Here is a 26,270-nt window from a genome sequence, read left to right as displayed (position 1 = left end):
GGGCGTAGGTGGGTGTAGGTGGGTGTGCATTTGTGGCTCCCAGATCCTGAGCTAAGCTTTGTCAAGCGACAGGGTGTCATGTTGATGTGTGTGTCACTGGCAGCTGCTGCTTACATGGCCCAGCTCCAGATTCCCTCGCACTTCTCGGTTAATACACAGGAAAAAAATGTAAGTCGCAGTTAATTTTTCAATTAATAATTTTTGCTAGTGCTAGCCCAGAATAAAGCAATGTATCGTAAAGTGTGACTAAAATTATAAACTTATAAATACTATGTGTATTACTAATTAAAAAGTTTTTGTTTAATATTAATATATATTTAGCTATCCGACTCGACTGAATGCCAGTACTATAATCTACGGAAGCATTTTTGGTTTTATTTTTTTTCTGTGTACTAAACAGAATCTAACAGAACTCAGAACTCAGAAGTATACAATTTTTTTTATTTACCAATGTAGACTTCCAAATGGAATTGTATTCATTCTTTGTAGTATATGCCTTTGTGCCAGCCTTATTAACTAAGGTTATATTTTCTTCCAGTGCAGACTTAAGCCAGGGATGAGTGTGTGCGCGGCTGTGTGCGTCTCTGAGTGTGTGTGTGTGGATTATAATTGCCATGCGGCTGTCAGTGACTGCAGGCGGCGCCTAACTGCAAACAGCTGCAGATGTGCGGCTCGTGTTGCAATATCATTTTTAATGCAAACCGCATGCCACATTATGCAGCTGCATTGCCACGTCACCGCTGCGGTTGCACCAGCCCCTCTTCCCAACCCATAGATCCCCCCATCTCATCCCCCTCATCTTCAACTCATCTGCAATCGCTCCTGCTGCTGAAGCTTTTCAACTGCCGCCCATGGTAGGAAAAAGCGGCAGCGGTTTAGCAAAGGAACAGAGCCAAGAATAATGCCCTGGCACATAAGTAAGTACTTACCCGGCGAACAAAAGCAACAAGAACAACAATGGCAACAACAACTACTATTCTACTACTACTATGTGCTGCCAACAAAAATAACAACAGGAGAAGCAAAGTGAAAAACCACTAGCATACTTTGCGGAGCTCGCGAGCGATAAACGACGCCATTGCCACCCGCCACACACCTCATCCCCATCCTGCCCCAAAGGGTATGCTATACTATATGGGCGCTCCAAATGAAAGCGAAATTAAAAACACATTTTCCCAGCACAATTTATTTTTTAAATTACTACGAATTAAGGCACACATTTGATGGTATTTTGCAGTTTTATGACCACAGATATTGATAAGAAAGCGTAGGTGAATTCTGTGAAACGAAGGGATGCCATGCTACAGACGGATTTATTGATAGCCATAAAAATCACTTTTCATTAATTAATATTTTGACCTATAATCATATCAATTACTCCAAGCAATCAATCCATTCTTCAATGTCAGCCTATAACTTAATACTAACTGGTTTAACAATAACTAAAGATGATGTGGCTTATACTTCTATGTTCTACCCTTTTTTGTGTTAGTTGTTTATATAAAACTTTATTTTTTTTCCCTATAGGGTATCCGAATTTCGTTGCTTAATCTATGATTTCTCATTTTGTATGGCTCCAACGCGCGTCGGAAACTCGGGCTGCTTCTGCAGCTTTTGTGTTGCATAAAAATTAAAATTTATGCCAGGCAACTTGTGCAAAGCACTGCAAATGCCATTGTTTTTCATTCCCCATTCCCCACCCTCCCCCCCCCTGCCGACGCCACTGATGATGTTTTTTTGGCGGCGGAAGGACATTCACGTTCTGGGTGGCTGCATTCCACCACCACAACCCGCCCCTCTCATTTCTGCCTCCTTGTCAAGCCCACTTACATTCAATTCATTCATCTCCGGCAGAAAAATGAAAATAAAAGCCCCCAAAGCCTCCCCAAAACCCCCCTCTCGGCGCAGCCATGCCATCGTAATTGCAGAGCAATTATACATACTTCCATCGACAAGACGGATTCGTAATTAATAGCACATTAAATTGGGCCACAACAATATTAATTGTTCTGATTGATTTATGCAGGTAATTATCATATTAAGCAAGTGAGGAAAATAAATTTCATCGTAGGGGAGTTGGGGAGTGCTGTGTCCTTTCACTCGAATATTTCGTTACATCAATCAAAACGAGAAACACAAAATATTTAAACAGCATGAACTTTGGAGAGGTGGGGAGTACAGCCCATCGGATGTAGGATTTATCAAGAATCGAGGTGGGAATAGTGTTAGGAATGTCCAGAAGGATTTTAGGCCTGAGCATTAAATCATTTTCATTACTGCAAAGAACCCCAATCCATCCATTTGAGCAGGTATATTTTGTTAAGGGACTCGAGAATTACACTAGGAGTTTCTGCGATTGCAAGGAACCCCGAAAAATGGAACTGCCTGAAGGAGTTCTGATGGGCTTTGGCAATCCCCTGCTCGACATCACATGCACCGTCGAGGACAATGTGATCCTGGAGAAGTACGGCCTGGAAGCGAATGCAGCCATTATAGCCGAGGAGAAGCACGATGCCCTGTTCGACGAGCTGATGAATATGGAGAATGTCCTCTATTCGGCGGGAGGAGCCTGTCAGAACTCGATGAGGATCTTCCAATGGATCGTGCAGACTCCGTTCCGAGCCATCTTCACCGGCGCCGTGGGCAAGGACAAACTGGGCGATCGCATCGAGAAGAGGGCCAGAGCGGATGGTTTATTAACACTCTACCAGCTGAAGGACGAACTGCCGACAGGTATGACAACCAGCTTTAGTATTTTGAATATTAACCTTTTTTGAATATAACCAGGGACGATCTTCCTTACTAAAAATAGACATTAACTAAGAAATTCTCCATTTACTTAAGAAAATCGCGAGCTTCTTGCTAGCAGTTAGCTCGAACTAAAACCGGTAACTTTTATACTATTTTTTAGTGACTAACATCTAGACATGTGCGGATCCACGGGGGGATAGTTCCTCCACTAGGGTTAAAAAGTATATGCGAACTGTATTTTATTACAAATTTTTTATATCTACTCAAAAAATTTTTTTTACATCCCCCCTACAACCAAATTATGGATCCACCACTTCATCTAGATCTCCATAACGCATCAACAAATTTAGCTTTTTCTTTGCTATTTGAGCAGTAGACTTGTTAAGTCAATCAAAGCCATGTCGCTTTAGCTTCTGACGTGTGTGAAAGCTAGTACATTCAAAAAATCACCTAAAAACGGGAATTTTCAATCTACTTCACTTCTCTTTATCAGGATCTTGCGCGGTGATCATCAATGGTCCGAACCGCTCCTTGGTGGCCAACCTGGGGGCCGCCTCGCTCTTCACCGAGGATTGGGTGGACGAGGATGAGAACGAGTGTGCCTTGAGTCGGGCCATGTACTTCTACTTCACGGGCTTCTTTCTGGCCGTCTGCGCACCTGTCGTGGAACGCATCGCAAGGATGTGCTGCGAGTCCAACCGCATAGTGATCCTCAACTTCAGCGCCGTGTTTGTGCTGCAGATGCAGCGGGAGGCACTGTCCAATATCCTTCAGTACGTGGACATCATCATCTGCAACAAGGAAGAGGCCATTGCCTTTGGCGACACCAACGACTGGAAGACGAAGAATGTCTTTGAGATCGGTTCTCGGCTGCAAAAGTTACCCAAGGCCAACGTCCGCCCTCGGCTGGTCATGATCACGGATGCCGTGTGCCCAGTCCTGGTTTTCCAGGAAAACGATCGCATATTGGAGTACCCGGTACCCAAAGTGAAACCGGGCGAGGTCTTCGATACAAACGGCTGTGGCGATGCCTATGTCGGTGGATTCCTGGCCATGTACGTCCAGAGGATGCCCTTGGACTACTGCATCCGCACGGGTATATTCGCATCCCAGCAGGTCCTAAACGTGGTCGGCGTTCAGATCGACAAACTGCCAAAGTTCAGCGAAAAATGCATATGACAGGGTTCGATACTACAAAATTTATCCAGTGAGAAACTCAATTAAGACCTCAAATAAATTTGTAAAGTTGTAGTTCAGTATCTTTAAACTTTCTACCCTCCTCGTGCCAAACGAAAATGTGTAAAGCCAGGTAAATTCTTAACTTGATTACCAGATTAGCCCTTTCCCACCCATAAGCTATCAATATAATAATTTAAGGCCCCCACCCAGTTCGCCTTTCCTCCGGCACATCCTTTGGCCCACACCTTTCGAGCATATTCATGCCGGCAAGAGTCCTGCGGCTCTTGGGGCTGCCTTTGGCTCCAGGAAAAATAAATACATTTAAATGTATAAAGCTCTTCTCGGTTCTCCGTTCTCGGTTCTCAGTTCTCCGTTCTCCATCCGCCGAGCTGTGGCTCTGGGAGAAGGAGAAAGGCAAACAGAAGTGATGTAAAAATATGCGTTGCATACTTTGCAACGCCAATGTAAATTTCCTTCCCGTCCCGCCGGGAGGGGCTTTGTCTTTCGGGTCCTGGCGTCTGCTGCCTGCCGGCTGTTGACTTTGGCCTGACAAAATATTGCTACCATTTCAGAGTCGAAGACGCAGAGAACGCGTCCGGAGAAGGGAAGCCGGGGCAGCTGGACATGAGCACGTGCCGGAGGACAGTGGGCCGAAGGATATACTAAGGAGCGCTATATTCTTAATATTATGATCTTACATATTGTAAATTATTCATTTAGGACCGGTTTCTCGAGCCCCTGTCAAAGTTCCTGATAGCTATCTGTCCTAAAAACACTAGACCTTATGTTCTATGGTTGAAACATCTAAAAAATGTTATGATTCGTTTGGTTCCGGTTTCTGGAGTCCCTGTCAAAGTTCCAGGTGGCTATCTGTCTAAAATTGCTAAGGACCACATAAGCTTGTAAGCTTCTCGACTTCATTAATATATTTAAAAAAGAAACAACGACTAAGTCCTATAAAAATGTTTGAAAAAACTTAACTTACTTAACAGGGATGTTATCCAAAGATTAACCGGCACTCGAGATAATTGATTCAGAAAAGTTTTAGGATTTTAATAAATATGAAGTAAATGATCTTCGTGACTATTAGGGATAGCACTGATCGCTTCCCAAAGCAGAATTACATTTCTAGAACGAAGAATAGTTTTCTCCTTAATGAGGCGAGAGATCCTCCCACTGTGCAACGGATGGTGCTGAATAAAGCGAAGGGCGGGCGGCGAAGTGACTGTCTTCCACTGATTAAAACGATGCGTCCTCGTGACAGCGATTTTTTCTCGTTAAATCCTTAAATGTCGCTTCGTTTATCGTGAGCTTTGTTTTTTAAATTTCCCAGCGTCCGCCTTTCTCTGGGAATCGACTTCGGCTGGCCGCTGGTCGCTGGCAGAGCTCAAGCGATAATTTATGCATATATCCATGGTGATTTATGACATTATCCCTCCTGCCCGCCCAGCTCCAACCCATCATGTTTGCCCAGTGGCTCAGCACAGCTCCTCTTTTCCAGTTCTCCGTTCTGGGACACCGCGCAATTAGCTGTGGGAAAAATGAGCAGCAAACAGCGAGTCAAAAGATTTCCTTTGTCCAAAGTCAAAGTCAAACAACTTAAAGCTGAAACTCCGACCAAGGCCCTCGATTACTTTGCATTCTGCATCCGCAAACTTTTGCGGCTGGCGACCGAAGGAGCGGAACGACTCGAAACGAGCTTGAATCTTGGCGAGAAACTTTTCAGATTTGTCATATGCACATCTCAAAGCTAATATCCTGACACATGGCTCCTCGACCCGAGGGCCACATGAGTTATGAGTTGTGACTTAGGTGAGATCTCCGAGCTCGAGAGTCGGAATCCGGGCTGACAGCTTAATTACGGCAGTCAGGGGCCAGATTCTGCACTCGGCTTCGGGCGGGATTTTAATTAACTGGGTCGGGGGTTTTATGAAAACCTTTGTGGGCCTCAAATACCAGCTTAATTTATTGGCCGAGTCTTGGTTCAGTGAACAACGAAAGCTCAAATATCAAAATAATTCTGTGTAATTCTGGGTAATTTGGAAACCTGTTAGCCATGTCTTGCTCGAAGAAACAGACCTGAAAAGTTTTAATTTTTCCTTGGACCGAGGGCTAACTTATGCCATTAAGTGATTTAATTTGATTAGGCTGAACACAACAAGAGTCAGACAAAAGACAGGAATTAGAAGCCAAATTGAGAGAAGAACCGAGGTAAAGAGCCCCCTGGCAAATGGCACTTGTCATGTTCATATAAATGCGTCTGACCTCGGGTTCGCAGATGAAAACTAGACGGAGGGTGACGGAGGGACAACTTGGGGCCGACAACAAACAAACAAACTCGCATGACGTGGAGAGATGCTCATAAAAATCACTCATACGCAATGGAGGACAGCGGCGGCAATAGGAAGCTCCCAGCTCGCAGGACAAGTTTCAAATGCTACTTGTAACTTTGTTACAACAGCCAGCGAGCAGTAAATGTTGAAAGTTCCCCACGCCGTGTTTGCACTGCGAATGGCGAAAGTTTCTTTTTCTGTGTTTTATACTTTGTAGCCAGCCAACTGTCGGCCAATGCCAATGTCTCGTCATGAACCCTTTTGCAGCCCCCTGAACCCATCTCCCGAGCTATTTTCCCACTCATTTTCTCAGTCAGTCAGTGGAAAGATTGTTCCAAAGCCACAATCTCACAATAAATTATTTTGCACGGCAAGAAAAATAACAGCTAAATTCAGTAGTCTAATATTAAGGAGGAATTCTTGAATCCTCTTTCAGATGAAGTTAAATGTTAAATTACTTATTAATTTGGCATTTATATTTTAGAACAAACAAGTTATTTTGTGAAGATTATGCTTGGTCTTTTTTAAAAAATGCGATTTGTTTACAGAGAAGGTATATATGGTTTTACATTTATTGACACAACTTATTAACTATTAAGAAACTCTGAAGATTTAATAAGGAGGTTAACATATTAAACATATATTGGAACTAGCAATATTTAACTAAGTCTTAAAAATTCTTGAGATTCTCTTAAGAATCTCTAAAAAAGATCTGAATATAAGCCTAGTACAACTTATTATTTTGATGTCCACCAAATGAACTATTATTTTTTCCCAGTGCAGCCCGTCTCAAGTGCTGATTGCCAATGCCATTGTGCGTGTTTTTCTGCTCGGATTGTTGTCTGCTGGGGGTTTCAACAACAACTACATACACATGTGGATGAGCTTGTGGATTATGTGAAATTATCGAAGATTTCCGGAATAATGGCGAGTCGTGTCTCCTGCTAATGCCCGACATGGTTTCGGCTGGGAGCAATGATTCTGTCGACCCGAATCAATGGAATTAAGCTGAAAGCATTTTCATTACATGTCGCAGCCACATGGCCGGCATTAATTGGCAACTTAAGAAGCAGAACAAAACTCTTAGATTCCATTAAAAGCGTATTTTGCGTATTTTAAAGAACTTTAAGCTTGTTCGCTGGTCTTGCAATTCCATTCCCCCGAGCAGCATCAATTGCAAAATGTCTGAGTCATTTGCATAGAGTTATTCCAGGGCTTTGCGGAGGGCGGGCTGCCTGAGTGGTGGTAAAAGTTTTATGTTAGCTACGAAGAACGATAATTTGCAGCAGTTACAATATTTCATGGAATATCTCTTGGCTTTCTCTTCTTCTTTTCCGTTTTTTTTCCAGCCACAAAACTTCAATAAAGTAAAAGCAATAAAAAGCGAAAAAGATTTTTCCTTTGCTTTATGGTGGGATCAATATTTTGACAACCGCAAAGTAACACAAATAATGAACAAATTCTCATTCTCTTTGTGGCCATCCATATTTTCCTGTGACAAATGTCGCAGACTGGAAATTTGTCAATTGAATAAATTGTGCTCAATATATATATGTGAAATATATACATAAATAAATATGCAATGCGACTTGCAATTGTTTGATTGGGTTCAGGAGTTCCTTCAACTGCTGCTTCTTGTGGCCACTCAACGCTAATGGACTTTAAAGTGTGTTCTCAAGCGTTCATTGCCAGAATCCGCCCCAAAGACCGACATATCTAAAAAGTTTCTTCGGAATTCGAAATTCCCCTCGGCTTGCATTGTTGTCGCACATATTACATATCACGCATACGCCCCGTTGCAGTGGCAAACTGGACCAAAAAACGAAGGGAGCTCCTTGGCCCAGATCCAAATCCCGAGTCCCTAGGAATAGCTGATCCAGGAGCAGCTGGCCCAATAATGAACTGCCAGCCAAGAGCAACACCAACCCAATCACAATTACACTCTGCAGCAAAAAGTCTTCGGTGGCCCATTGTCTTTGTTTTTCCAATTTCGCAAATGGCCCTCATGCATGTGCGAATGGCTGTGTGTTAATTAGCAATATCAAGAGCACTTAAATTTGGTACAGATTATAACACCAAAAGTTTCTCCTTCCCACCCAGATTGTCCGGATTGTGCGGATTGTGTGCTCTTTGTTCTGGCATCGAGTTCAATTCTCAAGTTGCTCATTTCGGGAGCTGGCTGATTGTGTTTGCGGCCGAGTCGGCTATTCGATTGCCAAGTTTTTGGCCATTTTTGCAGCAGCTAAAAATAGTTGGCTGTGGGCTAAAGATTTGAACTCTGCTCTGAACAATTCCGTGGGAATGCGAATGGTAGAGAGCATTTGAATAATTCCGCACTGGGCCACTTCAAAGGCTTGACCAACTCGCTCAGCTCGGCTTAGCTCATTTAAACTGCATCAGGCCAGAAGAAATGCCTGGATCCAAATCCAACCATCAAAAAGGCATTACCGCAGTGGGAGCTTAAAAAAGTACCAGTGAGACGAAGCTACCAAGGAAAACTAAATGCACATTTAACAATAAATGAGCAACGTTTTCGGAAATTAACTTTCAACAACATGTGTTGAAATGCATTTATCTTCCGCACCCATAACGAGAGTCCCAGCAAAACTCAGTTTAGCAGGATGAAAGTGGGAGGATGGCATTAAATAGAGGTGGAAATTAATTTGTGCGCAAGAAAAAGAAGTGGAAATTATGAGTGGCTGCCAAATTGTGCTAAATGAGCCCAGGCAAGTGGAAATTAAAAGCGAGCCCGGTACAGGAACAGTCTCCTAACCATTCTATCCCCATTCGCATCCCTTTTCCCTCGAGCCTTCGGGTCTGGTCCTGGAGCCACTTGCATTATGATTGCATCATTTGGGGCTAATTTGCATTTAAATACTTGGCTCTGTTATTGTTCGAGTGCAGCAGGGAAACTTTTCGCAGGACCAGGAGAAGGATCTGCGGGAGTGCATGTAACAGGGGGCAAAAAGGAGGTGAAACTGGAGTAACTGGAGGAACAGCCTGGCAGGCCCTGGGCACCTCGGACAAAGTTATGCCAAGTCAAGGATATCGCGAAAATTGTCCTGCTGCAGCCGGACAACTTCTGTTAATGCGTTTGAATAATGAGTGGCAGCGGGACGGGGGATATGGAGTTCCGGATGGGGTTGGGCCTTGCACCTTGGACCCGGCGTATAATCCCGCAGTCCTTAGCAGATAACAATGTACAAACTGGCGCCGTCGGCTTCCAGCCGTTGATGGTCATTACTTAGAGCGTCCGTCTGATGCAGAAGCGCGAAATCTGAGTACTACGAATAAACTCGAAGAAAAATGTGACTAACTCAATACTTATTAATAAAGCATATTTTAATGAAATAAATAGATATACAAAATATTTCTTACATATTCAATGGAATGGTGTTAGAATAACAAATGAAAATAATTACTTATGGCAAAAGTACGAATGAAGGCTTCCCTAGCAACATTATTCATAAGTAACTATCACCATTTTTTGCTAAAAATTCCAAAAAATTAAGTTTTCAGGTTTAAATGCCAATCCATTGGAAATATTATGACGAGCTCAACGACGTACGACACTCTACAATTGGACCATTTGTCTCTTTGTTTCCGACAAAATACCGAACTCAGTTAGTGCAAAATAAGGATTCACAACTTTTTGTAAAAACTGGACTTTTGGTCGGTGATCTTTCGTTGTAACTTGGCTAAACTATGAGTCTTATCAAAAGTAATGACTGTTTTCACCAGCTGACAACCTATGCTAATGATTCACATCATTTTCGGGTAGATTTAGGAGGCTTTAAGTATTGAAAAATTTTGAATTTTTTTAAAGGGGTAACATAACTTTTTTTGTTAAAAATGGTTAGAAATTTAAGTTTTAAGGTATAAATGCCAATCGATTGAAAATTTTGTTATGAGCTCATCGAGGTATGACACTCCACAATTGGATCATTTATGGCTTTGTTTCGGACAAAATACTGATCTTAATTTGTTCAAAATCACAAGAGCTTTTACAAATAATTCTTTCAGTTCAATTCAATAAGAAATATCTCTATCATTTTAAGCATATTTTTTAACCTTATATATTACTCACATTCTTTGCTAGTTCTGGAAGAAACAAATTCATCTTGATAACGTTTTGTAGGACAAGAGGTAACTTCGAAACATCTTTATAACGTTGTATACTATAACATGTATCTCTATCATTATTAAGTTCAGACGAAATACTAATTCATTTAATTATGGAATACCATAATTTACCAAGTTCGCCTTGATTGACAGCGAGTTTCTTCTGAGTGTGGGCAAGTGAGAAGTGCCGGCCATCTGCCTGGTGTAGTAAAGTAAAGCGAAGATTTATTGAATGGCAAATGAATCATTTCTCTCTCTTTCTCCCAACTCTTTGGCGCTGAAACCTGCCACCAGATTCGCAATCCTCCGATCCCCTCCTGCGTATCGTCGCACTTTTAATAACTTCTATAAAAGTTTTATGTCTCTCGGTGGCAGCAAACTTGCATGCTGCTGCAACAGAGCAAAAAGTTTGCGTGTGTTTGGCACTTGAAACTTTACTTTCGCGGGATCAAAAAGTGCTGGCTGAGAGGAGAAACGGCGTTTTAAGTATAGGTATATATATTATATATATATATATATATATATATATATAGGTATTTGTATGCATGCAAAGGAAAATCGGTGGAAAATAATCGCGTCAAGTATTTAAAGTGGCATTAAAAATATTGAAAAACTCGATAAATAGTTGTTAAGTATGCTGCTGTTGCTGCCAGATAATCTACCCGAGGGGGAGTTGAGCTGACGCAACGGTGCGTATACGTGTCCCTGCACTTTATAAGTGGCTCCGATTGCCTTCCAACTTTCCCCAGTGGATCCCAGACTCCAGAGTGTTTGCTTTCGGTCTTAAGTCTGGGCAACTTGAATGAATTATGACCCCTGGCAAAGTGAGTGCTTTAAGCAATAATGCAGGGCAGTTGGGCACAAGTCTAAACATTTGAAAGTGGCTAGGAGCAACCATATCGATTCAGTTTTTGTTATGTTTCTTTGGGAAAATATTGTGGGGCAGCAAATATTTAAACAAGAAGTGGCTTACCATCTCCACACCCATCTTACCCACTGGCTCCCCCAGATGTCACCGCAAATGAGTTTGGCAAATATCATGCAAGATTTCGATGCGTTCAATTAATTCCATTGATTGTGCCAATTACTTTTGCGGTTCTTGGTGCTTTGAGCGATCTATTCATACGTATTCGATAGAACGCGACATCTCAGGTGACGATGATGCTGGTGATGTGTGGCAGCTTATTCAGTTCAGGCAATTGATTTGCCAATTTGCCAAATAAACAGACTCAAGAGACTGGATGCGATTGCGAGTGTGAATGCGAGTACGAGTGCGAGTGCGAATACGAGTATTTGCCTCAGTGCGCCAGTCTATCAATTACCGATACAGACAGTTGGCAATCGAAAATTGAAAATTGAAAATTGCACCTCGGGCAGCTGCTAATTGGGGTCCATCTCCACAGTTTTAATTAGCCAGCACAACTGAGTGATTGCTCAAATGAATGGATACTTGCGTACCTTTCGCTGTCGTTTGAAACTGGAGCAGTTATCAGTTGACATCTGTTCAAACACGCGTTCTTTTCGTTAGATTCTGCGAGATATCTTCGAGCGGAAGAGTAGCCAAAAAGGTGGCCCAAATTGACTTTTTCGCCACCCACCAAACGTGAGCCTCTTTAGCTCAGTGGCAGAGCACTGGTCTTGTAAACCAGGGGCCGTGAGTTCAATTCTCACAAGAGGCAAAGGTCATCTCGACTTTTTTGCATACATTTGCCCTGTTTTTTTTTCTGACGCCCTAAACTATTTGCTGATTCCTGCATATTTCAAGCTTGATTGAACTCCAGCAGCCCGGCTTTTGGGGCTCCTCAATCAGGAGTTGACATTTTCGATATTTGACTTATGCAGCCGAGGGGATCGTTTGCCGCCGACTTCCGAACTCCCGCTTCCATTTTCCCCGCCATTCCCATTTCCCCGCTTAGACAAGTCAATTGACTGACGGCTACGATTCCGCTTCATGTCGCTGCTTCCACTGATTTTTCTCCTGAAACAGTGGAAATCATTGGTGATTTTGACGACAATAAATATAGCAAGCGGAGACGAGATACCTGCGTTAGGCCAAACTTTTAAGATAAAAATCTTATTCAACCCAATTTTAACCAAGGGGCATACGACTGATAAATAAAAAAGTCTCCTTAAACCCAATTAAAGCCGAAATATAAAAATTCATGTGTAGTTTAGTTTGAACAGATATCTGTAGCACCTCGGATTATCTATTAATATAGCTTAACATACATGTTAAATAAATGTTATAAGAATGTAAGTATTAGTACGACTAAAAGAATAATACCATTATTATCCAGGGTACTTTTTAGTTCTTATAAAAAACAATTTTTAATATCTACACAGTGAAGAAAACATACAAATCATGAATAAACAGACTTTTTAAGTTTCAAAAAAAGTTAAAAATATTTTTTTTATAATATAAACATTAAGATAAGATTATATTTTAATCAAAATTCACAATGATACAAATTTGATTATCATTTATTAATAATAATTGTCATGTTATTATTAGATAAAAGGTGTCAAAACACCATAATATATTTTCAATAAGTAAAGCATTTTGCCCATTTACATTTCCGGAAAACCGAGATGCAATAATTTGTGATGCCGTTGACGTTCGTCACGCCCCCACCCCTGACTCCTGACCCCTTCTGCAGCCGCCCCTTTTGACGGGCACCCACAAACACACACACGCACAGTGAGTGAACCGCATGCCGAACGATTCACTTCCGCCGAGATCCTTTGGCAACTTCATCATGCGCATATTCACAGTTCATAAAACCGAATGGAGAGCGGGGAGGGGGAGGGGGCGGAGGCAGCAAGGATGCGGGGAAGGACACCACTGACAGCGGCTCAGCAAATCGAAATAAAAATTTATGTGCACATGTTTGAATTTATTGCCCGTCTTTGGGTGCCTGCTATTGCTATCCCCTCATCCTCCGCGAATTCTAGGGATCCAGGGATTCAAGGGGACCGGAGAACCGGAGGATTGAGATCCGGGCACAGATTGCGCATCCTTTGCGTGGCGCCCGCTTGCGTGTGTAAATGTTATTCAATCGAATGTGAAATCATATGAGCGCTTGCTCTCCACTCATAAACATTTTATTTACCTTTAATTTCGTGAAAAGCTTCTTTTTGTGCGTCCCCCGTGATTTGGCACCCGTAACCCCCACCTAAACTGCTCCCCTGGCCAATTCTATGCGTGCGATTTTTATGACTAAATAAAATGATTTTTTACTCGATGGGAGGAGCAGGAGTCACGGCACTTGACGCAAAATGGCAATTCTTTGTTTGCCCAATGAAAGTGTTTAGCCATAAAGAAACAGCGACACAATTCCAGTTGAGTTATGGCCCAAATTCCCGCCCAAGCACACACAATATTTTTATAACCAAATTGATGGGATGGCAAAGTTAATCAAATGTTGTCGGCAATTGTTTTTAGAATGTTCCTGGGGATAAGGGTATTTCAATGGGTTTTGTGATGTGCCCTTGACCCAGGAAATATGGGAGGTGTATTTGATATAAATAACTGCGAGGGATTTGTTTTTCAGTCCAAAAAAGAAACCCCTAACATACCAGAGAAATATTAAATCTTATACTTCAGCATTTTCTTTATTTGATAAGTGCACAGTGACATTATTCTGAGAAGCGAAGGAGGTGGACGCCTTTTAGCAGGCATTATTTAAATTAAAAGACAAATTAAAACGAAACGAAATGAACAGAAAACAGAGGATTTCCCTAACTTAACAAACTTAATAAAGGCTAAATTATTCCGAATTCAGGCAGAGCCATTTCACAGAGCTCAGTTCTTCTTGGACAGGGCAACGAAGAGATCGCGGGCATATCGGCGGACGGCCTTGCCGTTGTGGTTCTGGGGAATCTCATCCGCGAACTGGACGCCGGCGCGCAGCTGCTTCTGGGTGTCGGGCAGCCTCTTGGCCACGTGATCGATCACCTGCTGGGCAGTCAGGGTGGCGTTATCCTCCCGCACAACCAATGCTCCGGGTACATCCCCCTGGGTCTCATCGTACACCCCGATCACGCACACCCGCTTCACCTCCGGCAGCTCGTCGATCACGGCCTCCAACTCGGCGGGCCACAACTGCAGACCCTTCCACTTGAGCACCTCCTTCTTGCGGTCCGTCATGTACAGGTAGTCGTCCTCGTCGAAGTATCCCATGTCGCCAGTGTGAAACCAGCCCTCCTCGTCCTGCATCTCCTTGGTGGCCACCGGATCGGCGAGGTATCCGTTCCAGTTGAAGCCGTTGTACACAATGATCTCGCCCGTCTGGTTGGCCCCCAGTTTGTTGCCATCGTCGTCCACGATCTTCACCTGAATTCCGGGCAGTGGGTTGCCAGCAGCCGTCAGCTTCAGATGCCCATGGTTGAACACTATGAAGCCCACCTCCGTCATGCCGTAGGAGGAATTCAGGACTCCATTGGGGGCCAGCTTCTTGATCCTCTCCACGGTGGCCTGGGTCATGCGGCCGCCTCCGAAGTTCAACTTCGTCAGGCTGCCCATCTTCTCCGGCGTGGCGGTGGGACAGTCCAGCAGGGAGCAGCAGTGCTCCGGCGGGATCAGGGCGTACGTAATGCCGTACTTGCTCACCAGGTACACGAAGTACTCGGCGGCGAAGGGCTTGCTGCTGATGATCCGGGTGCATCCGTTCACCGCGCTGAAGATGGTGGCCCACAGCCCAGTGATCCAGTCCAGACTGGCCGAAATGAAGATGGTGTCGTAGGCATTAACGAAGCTAAATAAATAGAATAGGGGAGCATTAATAAGAATTATCTATACTTTATATATACAAAGCTATCCATTCAAAACTAAGAATCCATAAAATATAAATTCTGTGTAGAAGAATGATAAGAGTTTTTAATAATATGTTTAAATAATTTTCTCTTTACACACTTTCATATACGTTATCTAGTTAAGCGATAGTATATTACCAATTATTACAGAATTACAAACTTTATTATAGAATTATAAGAAACTTACATAGTCTCTTGGGAGAGAATATCATTGGAAATGCACACAGCCTTGGGCATTCCAGTGGTTCCCGATGAGGTGAGGATGGCGACGGTTTGCTTGGGTCCTTCCTTCAGCGGTGTGGGCCTAGAGGACATCATAGTTCATTAAATACCCTGGATCCATAGAGGTATTCCATATGCCACACTCACTGATAGAAAAACTCCGTCTTGGTCGGATGCAGCAGATCCTGAATGCTGAGGACACCATCCTTAGCTCCTGTGGTTAGAATAATCTCCGGCTTGAATTCGCTAGTGGCCGAGTACAATTTGTCATAGTGATCAGCATCGGTGAAGATGATCTTGGGCTTCGAGATGTTATACAAGTGCTTGAGAGTGGCTAAAGAAGGGAAATATTATATAATCTATACACTTAAATCCATGAACTTTCTGTAGATAATACGTACATTCTTCGAGGATCGGGTTCGCCGACTGGAAGGGTGTGCCATGGAAGAAACAGGCCACGGCTATGGGCATAACGTAGGTGGTGTTCCTGGCGGAGATGCCGATGATATCCTTGTGGTCCAGACCGCGGCTTTTCAGGTGCTGGGCGATGCGAATGGCCCAGGTGAGAGCCTGCCCATAGGTGACTTCCACGCCCTCGGTGTCCGAAATCTGAGGATCCACTTGCCATTAGGGAGGTCCTTTTCTTTCCTATCCTTTCCATTTCACTCACCTGGCACACGTTCTTGGGCCAGTTCCTCATGTTCTTGAAGATGATGCGACCTAGGGAGGTCTCCGGCTTGAAGGGGTTGTTCTGCGGAATACCCTTCCAGATCTTGTTCTCCGCATCGTAGCTACACGGTAACTTGGACATTTTCGCTGCAGTAAAGTTAGAATGCGCACCCGGAAGATCGGCCACTATCTGAGGGACTATTCGCTTGGAAGGCTACTTATAAAGACGCGGATCCCCAAGGGGCTTATCTGGGGCCGATAAGCATGGCCTACGTTAAGTGCAAGGTATGAATGAAAGATAAAAGGCATTGACCAAAGTTGACCACACGAGTGCCATCTATGCATATATTTATTGAAACTAATCTGATAGCGTGATTTTGGTTCTTTAATTGAAGGGTGTCCTCAGTCGTGATAAGGGTGATTTAATTTTCGCCAATTCCCGGTTAATGACATCCACCATCCCTAATTGCTTGAATTTTTTATCTTCCTTCCGGTTTTTGGATCCACCCATATCTGAGGGCTTTAAGCAATGGGATATCAGGGAAAGAAAGTATTGTCAGGCCATATAAATAAACAAACACCTCAGCCTTTACTACGTAATAAATAAATATAATAACAAAAATATACAACAAACACCCCGGAGCTCTTTTATGGAATATCTAAAACTCGGTAAATGATCTTTGGACCTTGAACCGGGAATACCTTCTGACTTTCAATTGCGTATCACGCGTATCACGAGGAAACGGAATGGAAAGTTTGAGCATTTTTTTCCAACATTTTAATTAGTCACCAGCGGATTATCGATATCCACACGAGCTCTTAAAGTGTTGGGGCTATTGCAAAGTATATTTAGCCGGCTTTTCGATATGAATACGACATGATATCCCATTCAACAGAGCCATGATAATTCAGGAAATTCCCTCAAACGAAATCTACCCAATTCAACGAAATTGAATGGGTTTTCTTTTGGCCAGCTCTCAAAGCTTTCCTTACATTTTTGCCTTTTATTTCCCCGTTTTTCTGCGCTGCGGCTGACAAAAAGTTGGTGCAGCGAAAACGTTATTTAAATACCTTGGCGAAAAAGTTCGCTCGCAAGATATTTGCAAACATCTGTTTCCTGATTTTCCAGCAATGGCAGCCGGCAGAGAAAATCAACTTTCCGTTCCCGGTGGCACGTGAACTAAAACCCAATTCTGTGGCAAGGCTGCCGATGATGAAGTTCAGCTGTGGATGAAGTTCCGGTTACAGCAGACCTGTGGTTGCCCTTAACCAGCAGTGGTTTTTACCTAGCCAAGTATATACATAGGTTCGGTAAAAGACACTCAGCATAGATGTTCAATCCAAGTAATTAGGAATAATACTAAACTTTAAATTAAATTTAAAGATATCCACATTTGCTGAGATGATGATATTTCCACCTACAATTTATTTTATAAAACTCCTGCTTATATAGGTTCCTTGATAATACAATGGGAATTATATTATGCACAGATTACAATTAATATTTTTAGATTTACAGCGTAAGGCAGTAGTATTAATCAGGTTATTACAACGATCGGATGATCAAATTATCTTCAAATCAAAAACATTAAAATCTAGGTGGGCAGTAATTATTGTCCATATGGGCAATTACAAAATAAGTGCCTGGGAACTAAGCCCCTGCTCGCAGTTTTGGCTTACTGGGGATGGCTTGATGGGCTTTCGATAAGGTTTCCCTGGTGACTTATGTACCCGACAGTCACTGCACTTTGATTTGGCTCGAAGTAATCTTATCGGGCTATGACTTGAAGTGGAGAATTAATTTTCCAGAGCAAAAACTATCGTCATTATGGGCGGGAATTACCTATAATCAGAGGAACTGGAATGCCGATTATCAGGCACAGGTTTATCTAAGGGTATTCCGTAGTTAGACTTTGGCGGTCAAAATTTCTTGAATTGCCATGAATGAAACTATTTTTGTCGCTGCGGCTCTTGTTCGATTTTTGGGATACCCGTACTTTAAGGGCCGGCCAGTTGAAAGATATTCGCGGCCCCAGCGAGTTGGGTATTCTTATAGCGGCTAACTAGCTAACTCGCCAACTGGCTAACTGGCTAAGGTAGTTGTTTGGGTTTCCCGCCCAGTGGTTCTACTTTCCTCTATTTTCTCTCCGTGAATTGCTGGCTGTGCAACTTATTCGCATTCTGTTGCAGGAACTGCTTTTTGCTGCAGCCCCACCTCTGCCAGTTCAGTGTGTTATTATGCACTGGTTTTCCCTGGTTTTTCACTCACTTTTCTTTCTTTTCCCTTATATACATTTTTTTTTATTTCTGCCCTTTTCCGTGTCGCTTCTTTTTGGCCCATTTCCTTTGGCTGCTTTTCCTTCTGCTGCTGCACACAAGTTTTTCATTTGTAATTCAAGATGTCAGTCAGCTGGGAGAACCAAAACTTAATTAAAGTTCCGCACTTTTACAGAGCCAGCTCCTTACTTATCCCGGCTATCTCTCTTGCCCTTGCGTATGTATTTAGCCAGTCCCAGAAAGTCCGCCCATTTCGCTTAAATTCAAAGTGTCCGTCCGGTGCGTCCAGTTCGGGAACGGTTTCTATCTCTCAGGTGCAAGTTTCGCCCACCACACCTGCAGCGAATGTCCGGACTTGCGACTTTGTTGGCCTCGCCTCCGGATACGGGTCATCCTCATCCTCATCCCCTCATCGAAATCCCTTCCAGGTCCATGTGTGAACGTCGTTTTATGAGCTTATTTCATACTTTTCACTTCTAATTCGGTTCCAGGCTCGTTGCCATGTGCAGATTTCGACTTGTTGAGTTCTCCTCGGTTTGGTGCTTTCATTTTCATCTGGTCATATCGGTTTCCCTTAAGGTGAGCCGTATCTATGTAGTATATATAAAACATCTAATTTAATTAGCTGACACCGACTGGTGTCCAATCTATTCTTCCCCCTCCATTTTCCAACATCTGTTTGGGGCAAAATGGGGGATGTCTGACGAGAAGCTGCAGGAAAAGTAGAGAAACTCATTATGTATGCATTGAGTTTCCAGTGTCCGGTGGCAGCGACAGAGAAACTTTTTGATAACTGTAATTAGCATATGAAGAAACTCAGACTCGGACAGTTTTCTTTAGAACGCAGGCAGGTGGAAAGCCGTTAAATGTATTCCATTCCAATTAGGCATCCAACTGGTGTACTGGTATAGTAATTAAAACAAAAGCTGCATGGAAAATCAGCACGGTGACCTTTAGGTATTAAAGTTATTGAATTTATTTTAAAGTTTGCAGGAAAAATATGTGTTACACAAACTTAACAACTCACATCATGAAGAATTCCTAAAGTGGTTACACAATTATTCATCATGAATATAGTCCTATAGATCAAAAAAGACTTGAAAGGTAAAAAAAACTTAAATTAAAAGTAATGAACTTTTATTGGATAGCTGTTAGCTATTTATAATTTGCAATTCAATTTCTTCCCATTTTTTATTAAAACCCATCATCGATTCTGTTATCCCTTATACATCCACATAATTTAAGCAATTCTGCCTGAATGCATTAACGCTTTCAATCGCCCTATGCCCATTTTTTCCCATTGAAATCCCCCAAATCTCTCTTAGCCCAGGCTATCTATGTCGTTTCTCGTTGCATCTATAAATACCGTCTTGTTGCATTCTCTGTATCCGTGGGATTCGCGACTGAGCCGTGGGATTAGCGACGTATTGCCTTCCATCGACCACAAAACGACCAGAAATGCGAGAGGTGGCCAATGTCAATGCCACGGCCATGGGCGGATATGGCCAAATGCAAATGCAGAAACCGAAACAGAATCGGAAAAAAGGTGCCAAATAGCTGGGGGGAAGCTCTACAAAATAAGCCAACGGTCGCCGCGAGAGAAACACTTCCCATTTCTTCCGGCCGCAGAGAGAGGAGCGAGGCTGATGATTAAATTGGTTAAGAGCCGTTGGCCATTGCAGCCAGGTCTGCTCTACCCGGGGCCAAAACCCCAGCCGTACCCCCCACCCCATCTCATCCCAAAAAACCCTTCCGCTTTCTGCCTTCCGACTGTTGCGCATTTTGTGTTTTGCTCTCAACGTTTATTTCGGCCTTCTTTTTCTGGCCAAATGATTCAATTTCATGCATTTCGCTTTGCGGCAATGGGGATGCTTATTAGTTGCAATTTGCCAGCTGCGGCTAAAGTTTGCTCTAGCCGAAAACCAACAGCAAGTCCCAGAAACTAAACCAAATAAATTTAATAATTGCCGTCCTGAGAAGTTGATAGAATGGGTAAAAACAAAGGAGGCGGCGGCGGCGGAGGAGGAGGAGGAGGTGGTGGAGGGGGTGGAGGAGGCGGCGGCGGCAATGTAAGCAATATTTGTGTTATGCAACTTGCGTACTAATTGTGAGTCTAACTACTTATAATCTTCAGCCTAGTGCTTATTTAGTTTGCCTCAGTCCCAACAGATTTACCCCAGATATTTCATTATAACCTTTTTAGTAGCTAGTTATAAACTTGACCATGTTAACCAGATTTACAGTTTCTTTAAAAAATTCCCACATTTCATAGATACTTTTTCAAAACAGTGCTAAGTTATTGGGCATCAAAATGAATATGTATTATTTAATATTGACTTCCATTATACATTTTTGAAGAAATAATTATTACATTATTTTTATGTGACCAACGGAAGTAATAATTCACTTTGAATGTAATTAAAGAACGTGTAGCCCTTTGGACTCATGGCCAACCCAATGCAATACCGGCACAACTAACCTTTTTCTCATTTACTGACTTTGCTGCGCAACTTTAAACAACCGTGGCTCGTTATTTGCTCAGTCCCAGCTCAAAGAGAAATCTTTTCGTGTTTCTTTGGCCACAGAAAAAAGGAGGCGGTGGCGGTGGCGGAGGTGGCGGCGGAGGCGGATCCGGAAATAAAAACAAAGGCGGCGATGGAGGCGGCGGTGACAAAGGTGGTGCCAAGAAAGGACAGGACCAAAAGGCAGCCGCAGGCGGAGGCAAGAAAGGAGGCAAGAAATAGCAACGGTGGCAACATCAAAGCGCATTAAAAATTACAAATTTAGAGTTAAGTTGAAATTAAAAGTGATATCAGGGTTTATGTATCCATAATGTATGTGACTGGCTCTCTTACAATAATTTGGCGGTGGCCGCCTGGCTAACAAATATGTTTGGATACAGGTTAAACATTTTTAATGCTTGGTTTAGCAATGGAACGGTAGAAAGAGTGGTGTTTCCGTTCCCATCCGTATTCCGTGTTCCACTCGGATGCACTTCACAGGCCACTTGACTCGACTCCTCTAGCGAAACCACTCCTGGGACATTCCGAAAAAGGATGCTGCGCTGGATTTGGATTTGCCAGTATCTCCCTTCCGGGCACCATTGCCCCCCGACTTCCTGGTCGGTGTCGTTGTCGCCATCTAGGGGTGATAAAGAGAAGTGTTATTAATTAACTAGGACTATTAATTGGTAGTTCGTCTGATTAATCTGTTAATTTGCGGTTGGAGTCTCAGATTCATGGCTAGCTACAAACAGCAAACGCAAAAGCAGATATAATTAGAGAACGATTTATACCGGCGGAGATCGCAGCTAATTACAAAACATGCGAGTAACGGCCAAGTAGCCACTGCCATAAATTAACATTTGCCCAGCGATTTGATTTCAATAATTGCAGCGATTCATTAATTAGCATCTAAGGCACTCGCACACGCGTTCATAATATATACACAATCATTCTGCCGATGTTCTGGCCATCCACTTGGCAATTTCGGTTTGGGTTTCAGGCGAAACTTTCGCCAAGCACTTGCGGGCGATGGGGAAGTGGAGACAAGTGGGGCGGTTAGGGAGGGGTTCGGCGAAAAGTTGCACCTAATTAAAATTTGTCTTGCGGCATTCTGGTTTATTTATTGCTGGATGGACCAAATTAGTTTAATTAAACTGATGCTTCAGTTTGAAGAGGTTTCCAAATTCGGAAATGAAGCATCTAATAAGAGCAAAGGGGGAAGTTCTCAGTCTAAGTGAGTATTGGGTAAACAAGTATTATCATGCAGCATGCAAACGAGAAGTGATAACAAAATATCAACTATGAAAATACCATTCCTACCCAACCAGAGCAAATGTTGAAACTACTGACTTAGGGTTGCAATCGATAGAAATCCTAGGAAAGAAACATAGGAACACACAATTACAACTCGATAAAGATTGTATAAGGTATAATAAGATATCTCTCGGGGCTGGGGGCTCTCTTTTTATGCTTATTCTGGTGATAAATAAACAGATAATTTAAGTTTTGAAAACTGTAATATGTAAGCAAACCGAAATTAAAATATTATTTTTGAAGTGAGCCCCGCCCGCTTCATATATCTTTACCCTTTCACTCACTTTCTCAGCAGGCTCTTGGGTGACGGATTTCCGTTCGATGCCAGTAACTCTTCCGGTTGCTTGTGGCATCACAATGGGCAGTAGGGGGAACCAGAGCGACGTGGATCCGGATGAGCTGAGGCACAGCACATTGGGATCTGCTTCATGGGCCAATGAAGTGGCTGCCGTTGTGCCCTGACTTAAAGCAGCTGTCGAGGGTGTCAGCACTCCCAGTTCGCCCTGAAGACGGCCAGCAGCTCTTGTAACATGCGCAGTTATGTGCTCGGCAAATAGCTCGAAATCAAAAGGATCAATGCAATCGCGCAACTTGTTCTGCTGCGCGTGAATCTGGTCAAAAATGGCCCGCTCCTCGCGTGTTACGCCAAACACGCGTTCCAGGAACTTCAGATCAAAGTACAGTTGCAGAGCAATGTTCTGGGTGGATTTGGTGCACTCCGCCTGGGCCAATCCATCGTAATGGGAAAGCAGTTTTCCTAGTAACCGCTGGATAAAGGCTTGCAATACTTTGGGTGGCAATGTTTGAGGAACAGCCTCGTTCAATGCTTGAATCAACTGATGAAGATATGTTTGCAGAGAAAGACGTGGCTGACTGGGAATGCGAATGGTGGACTGAACACTCTGCTCCTGGTCCTCGTCTCGCTGCTCCAGTGTCAAGGTCTGCCAAAGCTGTATAAGAGATTCAATTAGTTACCTTAGACACAAATTTAAAAACATTTTTTTTAATTACCGCAAAATCGCTAAGAACTACTTCATGGTTTATAACTTTCGGCAGCTTTTCCTCGCAATTGTGTCCGGCCAGCACGTCATCAACGATGAGCAGCCAGAAGGATAGCATCTCCTCTTCAATCAAGCCGCAAATGCGCTGCCAGTTTTCAATGCCCACTCCTGCCAAGTTGTCAGTCCACTGCCGCCAACTTGAAGGCTGGCAGAAGCAGAGCTTTAAGTTGGGACAAAGTTCCACCAGGGCCAGACTAATGCGCAAAGCAAGCAGCAGAGCAGGGCGCTCCCTAAGCTGTAGACCCTTCAGGTTGGTCAGATACTCTGTCAGCTGCTCCTCGGCCGTCTCGCGCAGGAACTGAATGAGGGCGTCTTTGTCCTCTGCCCGCGTCGTCTGCTCCTGAAGCATAACATTGAGCTCCTGGACAATATCAGCTAGCTGAGAGTCGAAACGTTTACACAGCTCCATTGTGGCGCCATCGTAACCCTTTGTCCGATTGGCCAGCCTCTTTGGTTGATCGCTAAGCGCCGCCGCCAAGCTTAAGGGCAGATCGTCGCTCTGTTCCCGCCAAATTTGTTGCGGTGCCTGCGATTGCCCGGCTTCGATGAGCAAGAGCACCTGTTCGTAGGTCTGCTTCATGGCCGCCGCCCAACTGCTGCGGATGATCTCCCGCACTCTGGCGTTGATCAGTGGAACGTACTTCCGGACGTAGAAGTCCAACTGGCTGTGCTTCAGATGCAGCTGCTGTTCCAAACGAACGAAATCCGGCCGGCCATTAGTCCTGGCTGCCGACTTAATGTCCTGAATGGTCTGCATGTTGCTAACTAGGGCGAAGACCTGCTGCAGGTGCGCCGCTGCCAGGGCGTTCATCTTATCTAGCCACTGTTGGAGTGCGGAGCCAATTTGTTCCGGTGTTAGCTGAGGAACCTCAAATTGCGGCTTAAAGCCGGCGATGATATCAGGCAAAAGATGAGCCAGCTGACGCTCGCTGCTTTCCATCCGGTTAATACTGGGTGGACAGGTGGAGGAGGCGCAGTCCGCCAGGCGGGTAAAGAGAAGACTATCACCTGTAAGAGAGAAAATATTTTAAATAACTCAAAGAGGACAATAAGTAGGCTTAGATAGAATATTTTCAGCTATAGATTTTTAACTGATACTATATCAAAACAAAATGTCAGACTCGTCTTTAAAAATAGCCAGACGTTGTGGCGTTGAAATAAAAGGAGCCTTGCGACTTCTTTGCTCTAACAAGTACACCACCAAGTTGGAGGCCAAGTCCCAGGACAGTCGCATCAAGAGCGGCGATTTCTTTGGAATCTACTTTCTTGACAAACAGCCTAGCACTTATGTCGTGCTCTTCCACAATCGCGCGACGAAGCACTGTCGCGCCCTTTGGCCCACAAATGGAACTGAGTTCCAGTGCTTCGACGGCATTGACAAGAACTCCACGCTGGTCAGCCTGGGAAAAACGGACTTCGTCACTTGTATGCCTCATAGGTCGAGTTACATCGACGATCTGTTGGAGGCTTGTGGGATCAGGTCTTCGAGTCCCCAGCCAATGATTACCATCATGCATTACAGGGCAGTCGAGGCAATCCAGAGTGGGGATATTTCCTCAGCCAGTGGCCAGTTTCAATGGGGCCTCCTCATAATCTTCATTCTCTCAATGCTTGTTTGTCTATTCTACAGACTACGTCAATAAACAGTATCTCACCTAGCAGGCACTTATCCAGCAGCTCCACAGTGCTGTTGAGCACGCTCAAGCTGGCCAGGATGCGATCCTTGACGCGTCTTGGCTCCGAAGGCCTGCTCTGCAGGCAGTTCAGAAAGGCGGAAGAGCGCAGACTCAAAAATGTCTTAAGGACAGCACTGAGGTCGCTTTTGTCCAGCAGGAGGAGGCTCTGCAGGCAGTCCACGGCCATTTCGGGAAGCAGTTCTTCCCTTTCCAGGGCTGCCAGCACGGCCTGCTTGATGGTGACGTGGAAGGGACGTAGGATCTCCCACTGCTTGCGGGCCACCGGCAGTTTCTGCATCAGTGCACTTTGCCCATCCAACTGCAAGCCGGTGCTAATGTGCCGGCTGAAGATAAACAGCTCGGTGGCGGCGTAGAAGCGGTCGTTGTCCAGGTGCGTCCAAATCAGTTCCGGCAGGGCGGTGAGCAGCTTGATCTGGGCCATGGTGCCGTAGTAGGTCTGCAGCTTCTTGCCGGCATTCCTTTGCTGCAGAGCCGCCTCCTTGGGACTCGGATTCGTGGTGGACTGGAAGCCCAGGAGCTGCTGCTCGTTGAGGCTGCGGCAGTTGGCCTGGACGTGACGCACTTGCTCCATGAGCGTGCCCGCCGACGTCTGCATGGCCGCAATGGTGTCAGCAGCCTGAAGGAGGTCCCGGTACCGCTCCCTGAGGGATAAAAGAGCAATACTTTAGGTGGTCGTTCTGTATTCCGGATGTGCCACATCACTAACCCGACATGAGTGCGCAGCTCCTCGCGCTTGTTCTCCACCACCGACTGGATCTTCTTGTGCACCGCGTCGATCTCGGACACGCTGTGCTGCTCGAACAGCGTGTCCACGTTCAGGTTCAACAAATTGGCCGTCATTTATCCGTAAAATTATATATTTGTTAAACAAAAACAAATAGCAGTGTGACCAGACGGTGCAATTTACCTTAAACCATTTAGTGCTGGCCGCCTTTGGCGGGAAAAGGAACCTTTAGCGGGAAATTAAGGAGTTCAATTTTGCAGCAATATAAAAACAAATCTTAATAATAAGAACAACTGTATTCCATAAAAATATATAACTATAAAAACAAGCTTTTATTTACAATTTGGCAGAATGCCTTATAAAAAATCTTCCAATTTCCGCTGTTTCGGCAACACGTTTTAAAAACCACCTTTATTTCCCTATTAAATCAAGAGAAAAACTGATTTGGTCACACTAGCGCGCTGGCGCCAAAAATTTGAAATATATTTCTTTGCTTAAAATTTCCCGACTTGACAAGTCTAACCATATTGTTAATAAATATTTATTGTAAATTTAATTTTATAATTTTTTTAAATTTCGGCAATCTGTTGCTAAATGTCATTAGT

General features: G+C 43.9%; 4 protein-coding genes and 1 non-coding gene across 11 annotated transcripts; 3 read left to right on the top strand and 2 right to left on the bottom strand.

The window, feature by feature from the left end:
• Positions 1 to 2,078: 2,078 nt before the first annotated feature.
• On the top strand, positions 2,079 to 4,002 carry LOC119557423 (adenosine kinase). 3 transcript variants are annotated; one of them, XM_037870197.1, is made up of 3 exons: positions 2,079 to 2,213; positions 2,310 to 2,733; positions 3,245 to 4,002. In XM_037870197.1, the coding sequence occupies exons 2-3, from the start codon at positions 2,376 to 2,378 to the stop codon at positions 3,928 to 3,930; spliced, it is 1,044 nt and encodes a 347-aa protein (XP_037726125.1). In that variant the 5' UTR covers positions 2,079 to 2,213; positions 2,310 to 2,375; the 3' UTR covers positions 3,931 to 4,002. The 3 variants fall into 3 exon arrangements, with proteins under 3 accessions (XP_037726125.1, XP_037726114.1, XP_037726106.1); XM_037870186.1 differs by having other exon boundaries at positions 2,285 to 2,733; XM_037870178.1 differs by having other exon boundaries at positions 2,095 to 2,733.
• Positions 4,003 to 11,992: 7,990 nt separating this feature from the next.
• On the top strand, positions 11,993 to 12,064 carry Trnat-ugu. The gene has a single exon. It is a non-coding gene; the product is annotated as a tRNA-Thr (tRNA).
• A 1,968-nt stretch (positions 12,065 to 14,032) lies between these two features.
• LOC119560195 (4-coumarate--CoA ligase 1) lies at positions 14,033 to 16,332 on the bottom strand. The gene is made up of 5 exons (XM_037873561.1): positions 16,090 to 16,332; positions 15,821 to 16,028; positions 15,567 to 15,753; positions 15,385 to 15,501; positions 14,033 to 15,139 (listed from the first exon to the last, which is right to left on the bottom strand). The coding sequence occupies exons 1-5, from the start codon at positions 16,228 to 16,230 to the stop codon at positions 14,188 to 14,190; spliced, it is 1,605 nt and encodes a 534-aa protein (XP_037729489.1). The 5' UTR covers positions 16,231 to 16,332; the 3' UTR covers positions 14,033 to 14,187.
• A 3,535-nt stretch (positions 16,333 to 19,867) lies between these two features.
• Positions 19,868 to 21,202, top strand: LOC119555890 (putative glycine-rich cell wall structural protein 1). Of its 3 annotated transcripts, none has more exons than XR_005219944.1 (2): positions 19,868 to 20,472; positions 20,951 to 21,202. XR_005219944.1 is itself a non-coding variant. In XM_037867557.1 (2 exons), exons 1-2 carry the CDS (start codon positions 20,354 to 20,356, stop codon positions 21,107 to 21,109), a joined length of 240 nt encoding a protein of 79 aa, XP_037723485.1. In that variant the 5' UTR covers positions 20,211 to 20,353; the 3' UTR covers positions 21,110 to 21,202. The 3 variants fall into 3 exon arrangements, 1 of the variants encoding a protein (XP_037723485.1); XM_037867557.1 differs by having other exon boundaries at positions 20,211 to 20,434; XR_005219943.1 differs by having other exon boundaries at positions 20,414 to 20,434; positions 20,790 to 21,202.
• LOC119555871 (conserved oligomeric Golgi complex subunit 1) lies at positions 21,155 to 25,830 on the bottom strand. 3 transcript variants are annotated; one of them, XM_037867536.1, is made up of 6 exons: positions 25,648 to 25,830; positions 24,900 to 25,582; positions 23,195 to 24,252; positions 22,468 to 23,133; positions 22,190 to 22,243; positions 21,155 to 21,506 (listed from the first exon to the last, which is right to left on the bottom strand). In XM_037867536.1, exons 1-5 carry the CDS (start codon positions 25,779 to 25,781, stop codon positions 22,220 to 22,222), a joined length of 2,565 nt encoding a protein of 854 aa, XP_037723464.1. In that variant the 5' UTR covers positions 25,782 to 25,830; the 3' UTR covers positions 21,155 to 21,506; positions 22,190 to 22,219. The 3 variants fall into 3 exon arrangements, with proteins under 3 accessions (XP_037723464.1, XP_037723456.1, XP_037723473.1); XM_037867545.1 differs by having other exon boundaries at positions 21,404 to 21,506; positions 22,181 to 22,243; XM_037867528.1 differs by lacking the exon at positions 22,190 to 22,243 and having other exon boundaries at positions 25,648 to 25,829.
• Positions 25,831 to 26,270: the final 440 nt, after the last annotated feature.

The sequence above is a fragment of the Drosophila subpulchrella genome, chromosome 3R, assembly GCF_014743375.2.
Source record: "Drosophila subpulchrella strain 33 F10 #4 breed RU33 chromosome 3R, RU_Dsub_v1.1 Primary Assembly, whole genome shotgun sequence".
Classification (NCBI taxonomy): domain Eukaryota; kingdom Metazoa; phylum Arthropoda; class Insecta; order Diptera; family Drosophilidae; genus Drosophila; species Drosophila subpulchrella.
The sequence above is the reverse complement of the archived record's forward strand: the minus strand, read 5'-3'. Positions and strand labels throughout refer to the sequence as shown.

What these genes read in the sequence shown, in the direction of transcription:
- LOC119557423 (XM_037870178.1), top strand. Translation starts at nt 2,232, where the DNA reads ATGTCCAGAAGGATTTTAGGCCTGAGCATTAAATCATTTTCATTACTG. An exon ending in GAAGGACGAACTGCCGACAG is followed by an intron (nt 2,734 to 3,244) that starts GTATGACAACCA and finishes TCTCTTTATCAG; the next exon opens with GATCTTGCGCGGTGATCATC.
- LOC119560195 (XM_037873561.1), bottom strand. Translation starts at nt 16,230, where the DNA reads ATGTCCAAGTTACCGTGTAGCTACGATGCGGAGAACAAGATCTGGAAG. An exon ending in GGCCCAAGAACGTGTGCCAG is followed by an intron (nt 16,029 to 16,089) that starts GTGAGTGAAATG and finishes GTGGATCCTCAG; the next exon opens with ATTTCGGACACCGAGGGCGT. An exon ending in AAGACGGAGTTTTTCTATCA is followed by an intron (nt 15,502 to 15,566) that starts GTGAGTGTGGCA and finishes GATGTCCTCTAG; the next exon opens with GCCCACACCGCTGAAGGAAG.
- LOC119555890 (XM_037867557.1), top strand. Translation starts at nt 20,354, where the DNA reads ATGGGTAAAAACAAAGGAGGCGGCGGCGGCGGAGGAGGAGGAGGAGGT. An exon ending in GAGGAGGCGGCGGCGGCAAT is followed by an intron (nt 20,435 to 20,950) that starts GTAAGCAATATT and finishes CTTTGGCCACAG; the next exon opens with AAAAAAGGAGGCGGTGGCGG.
- LOC119555871 (XM_037867528.1), bottom strand. Translation starts at nt 25,781, where the DNA reads ATGACGGCCAATTTGTTGAACCTGAACGTGGACACGCTGTTCGAGCAG. An exon ending in TAGTTCTTAGCGATTTTGCG is followed by an intron (nt 23,134 to 23,194) that starts GTAATTAAAAAA and finishes TCTCTTATACAG; the next exon opens with CTTTGGCAGACCTTGACACT. An exon ending in CCCAAGAGCCTGCTGAGAAA is followed by an intron (nt 21,507 to 22,467) that starts GTGAGTGAAAGG and finishes TATCACCCCTAG; the next exon opens with ATGGCGACAACGACACCGAC.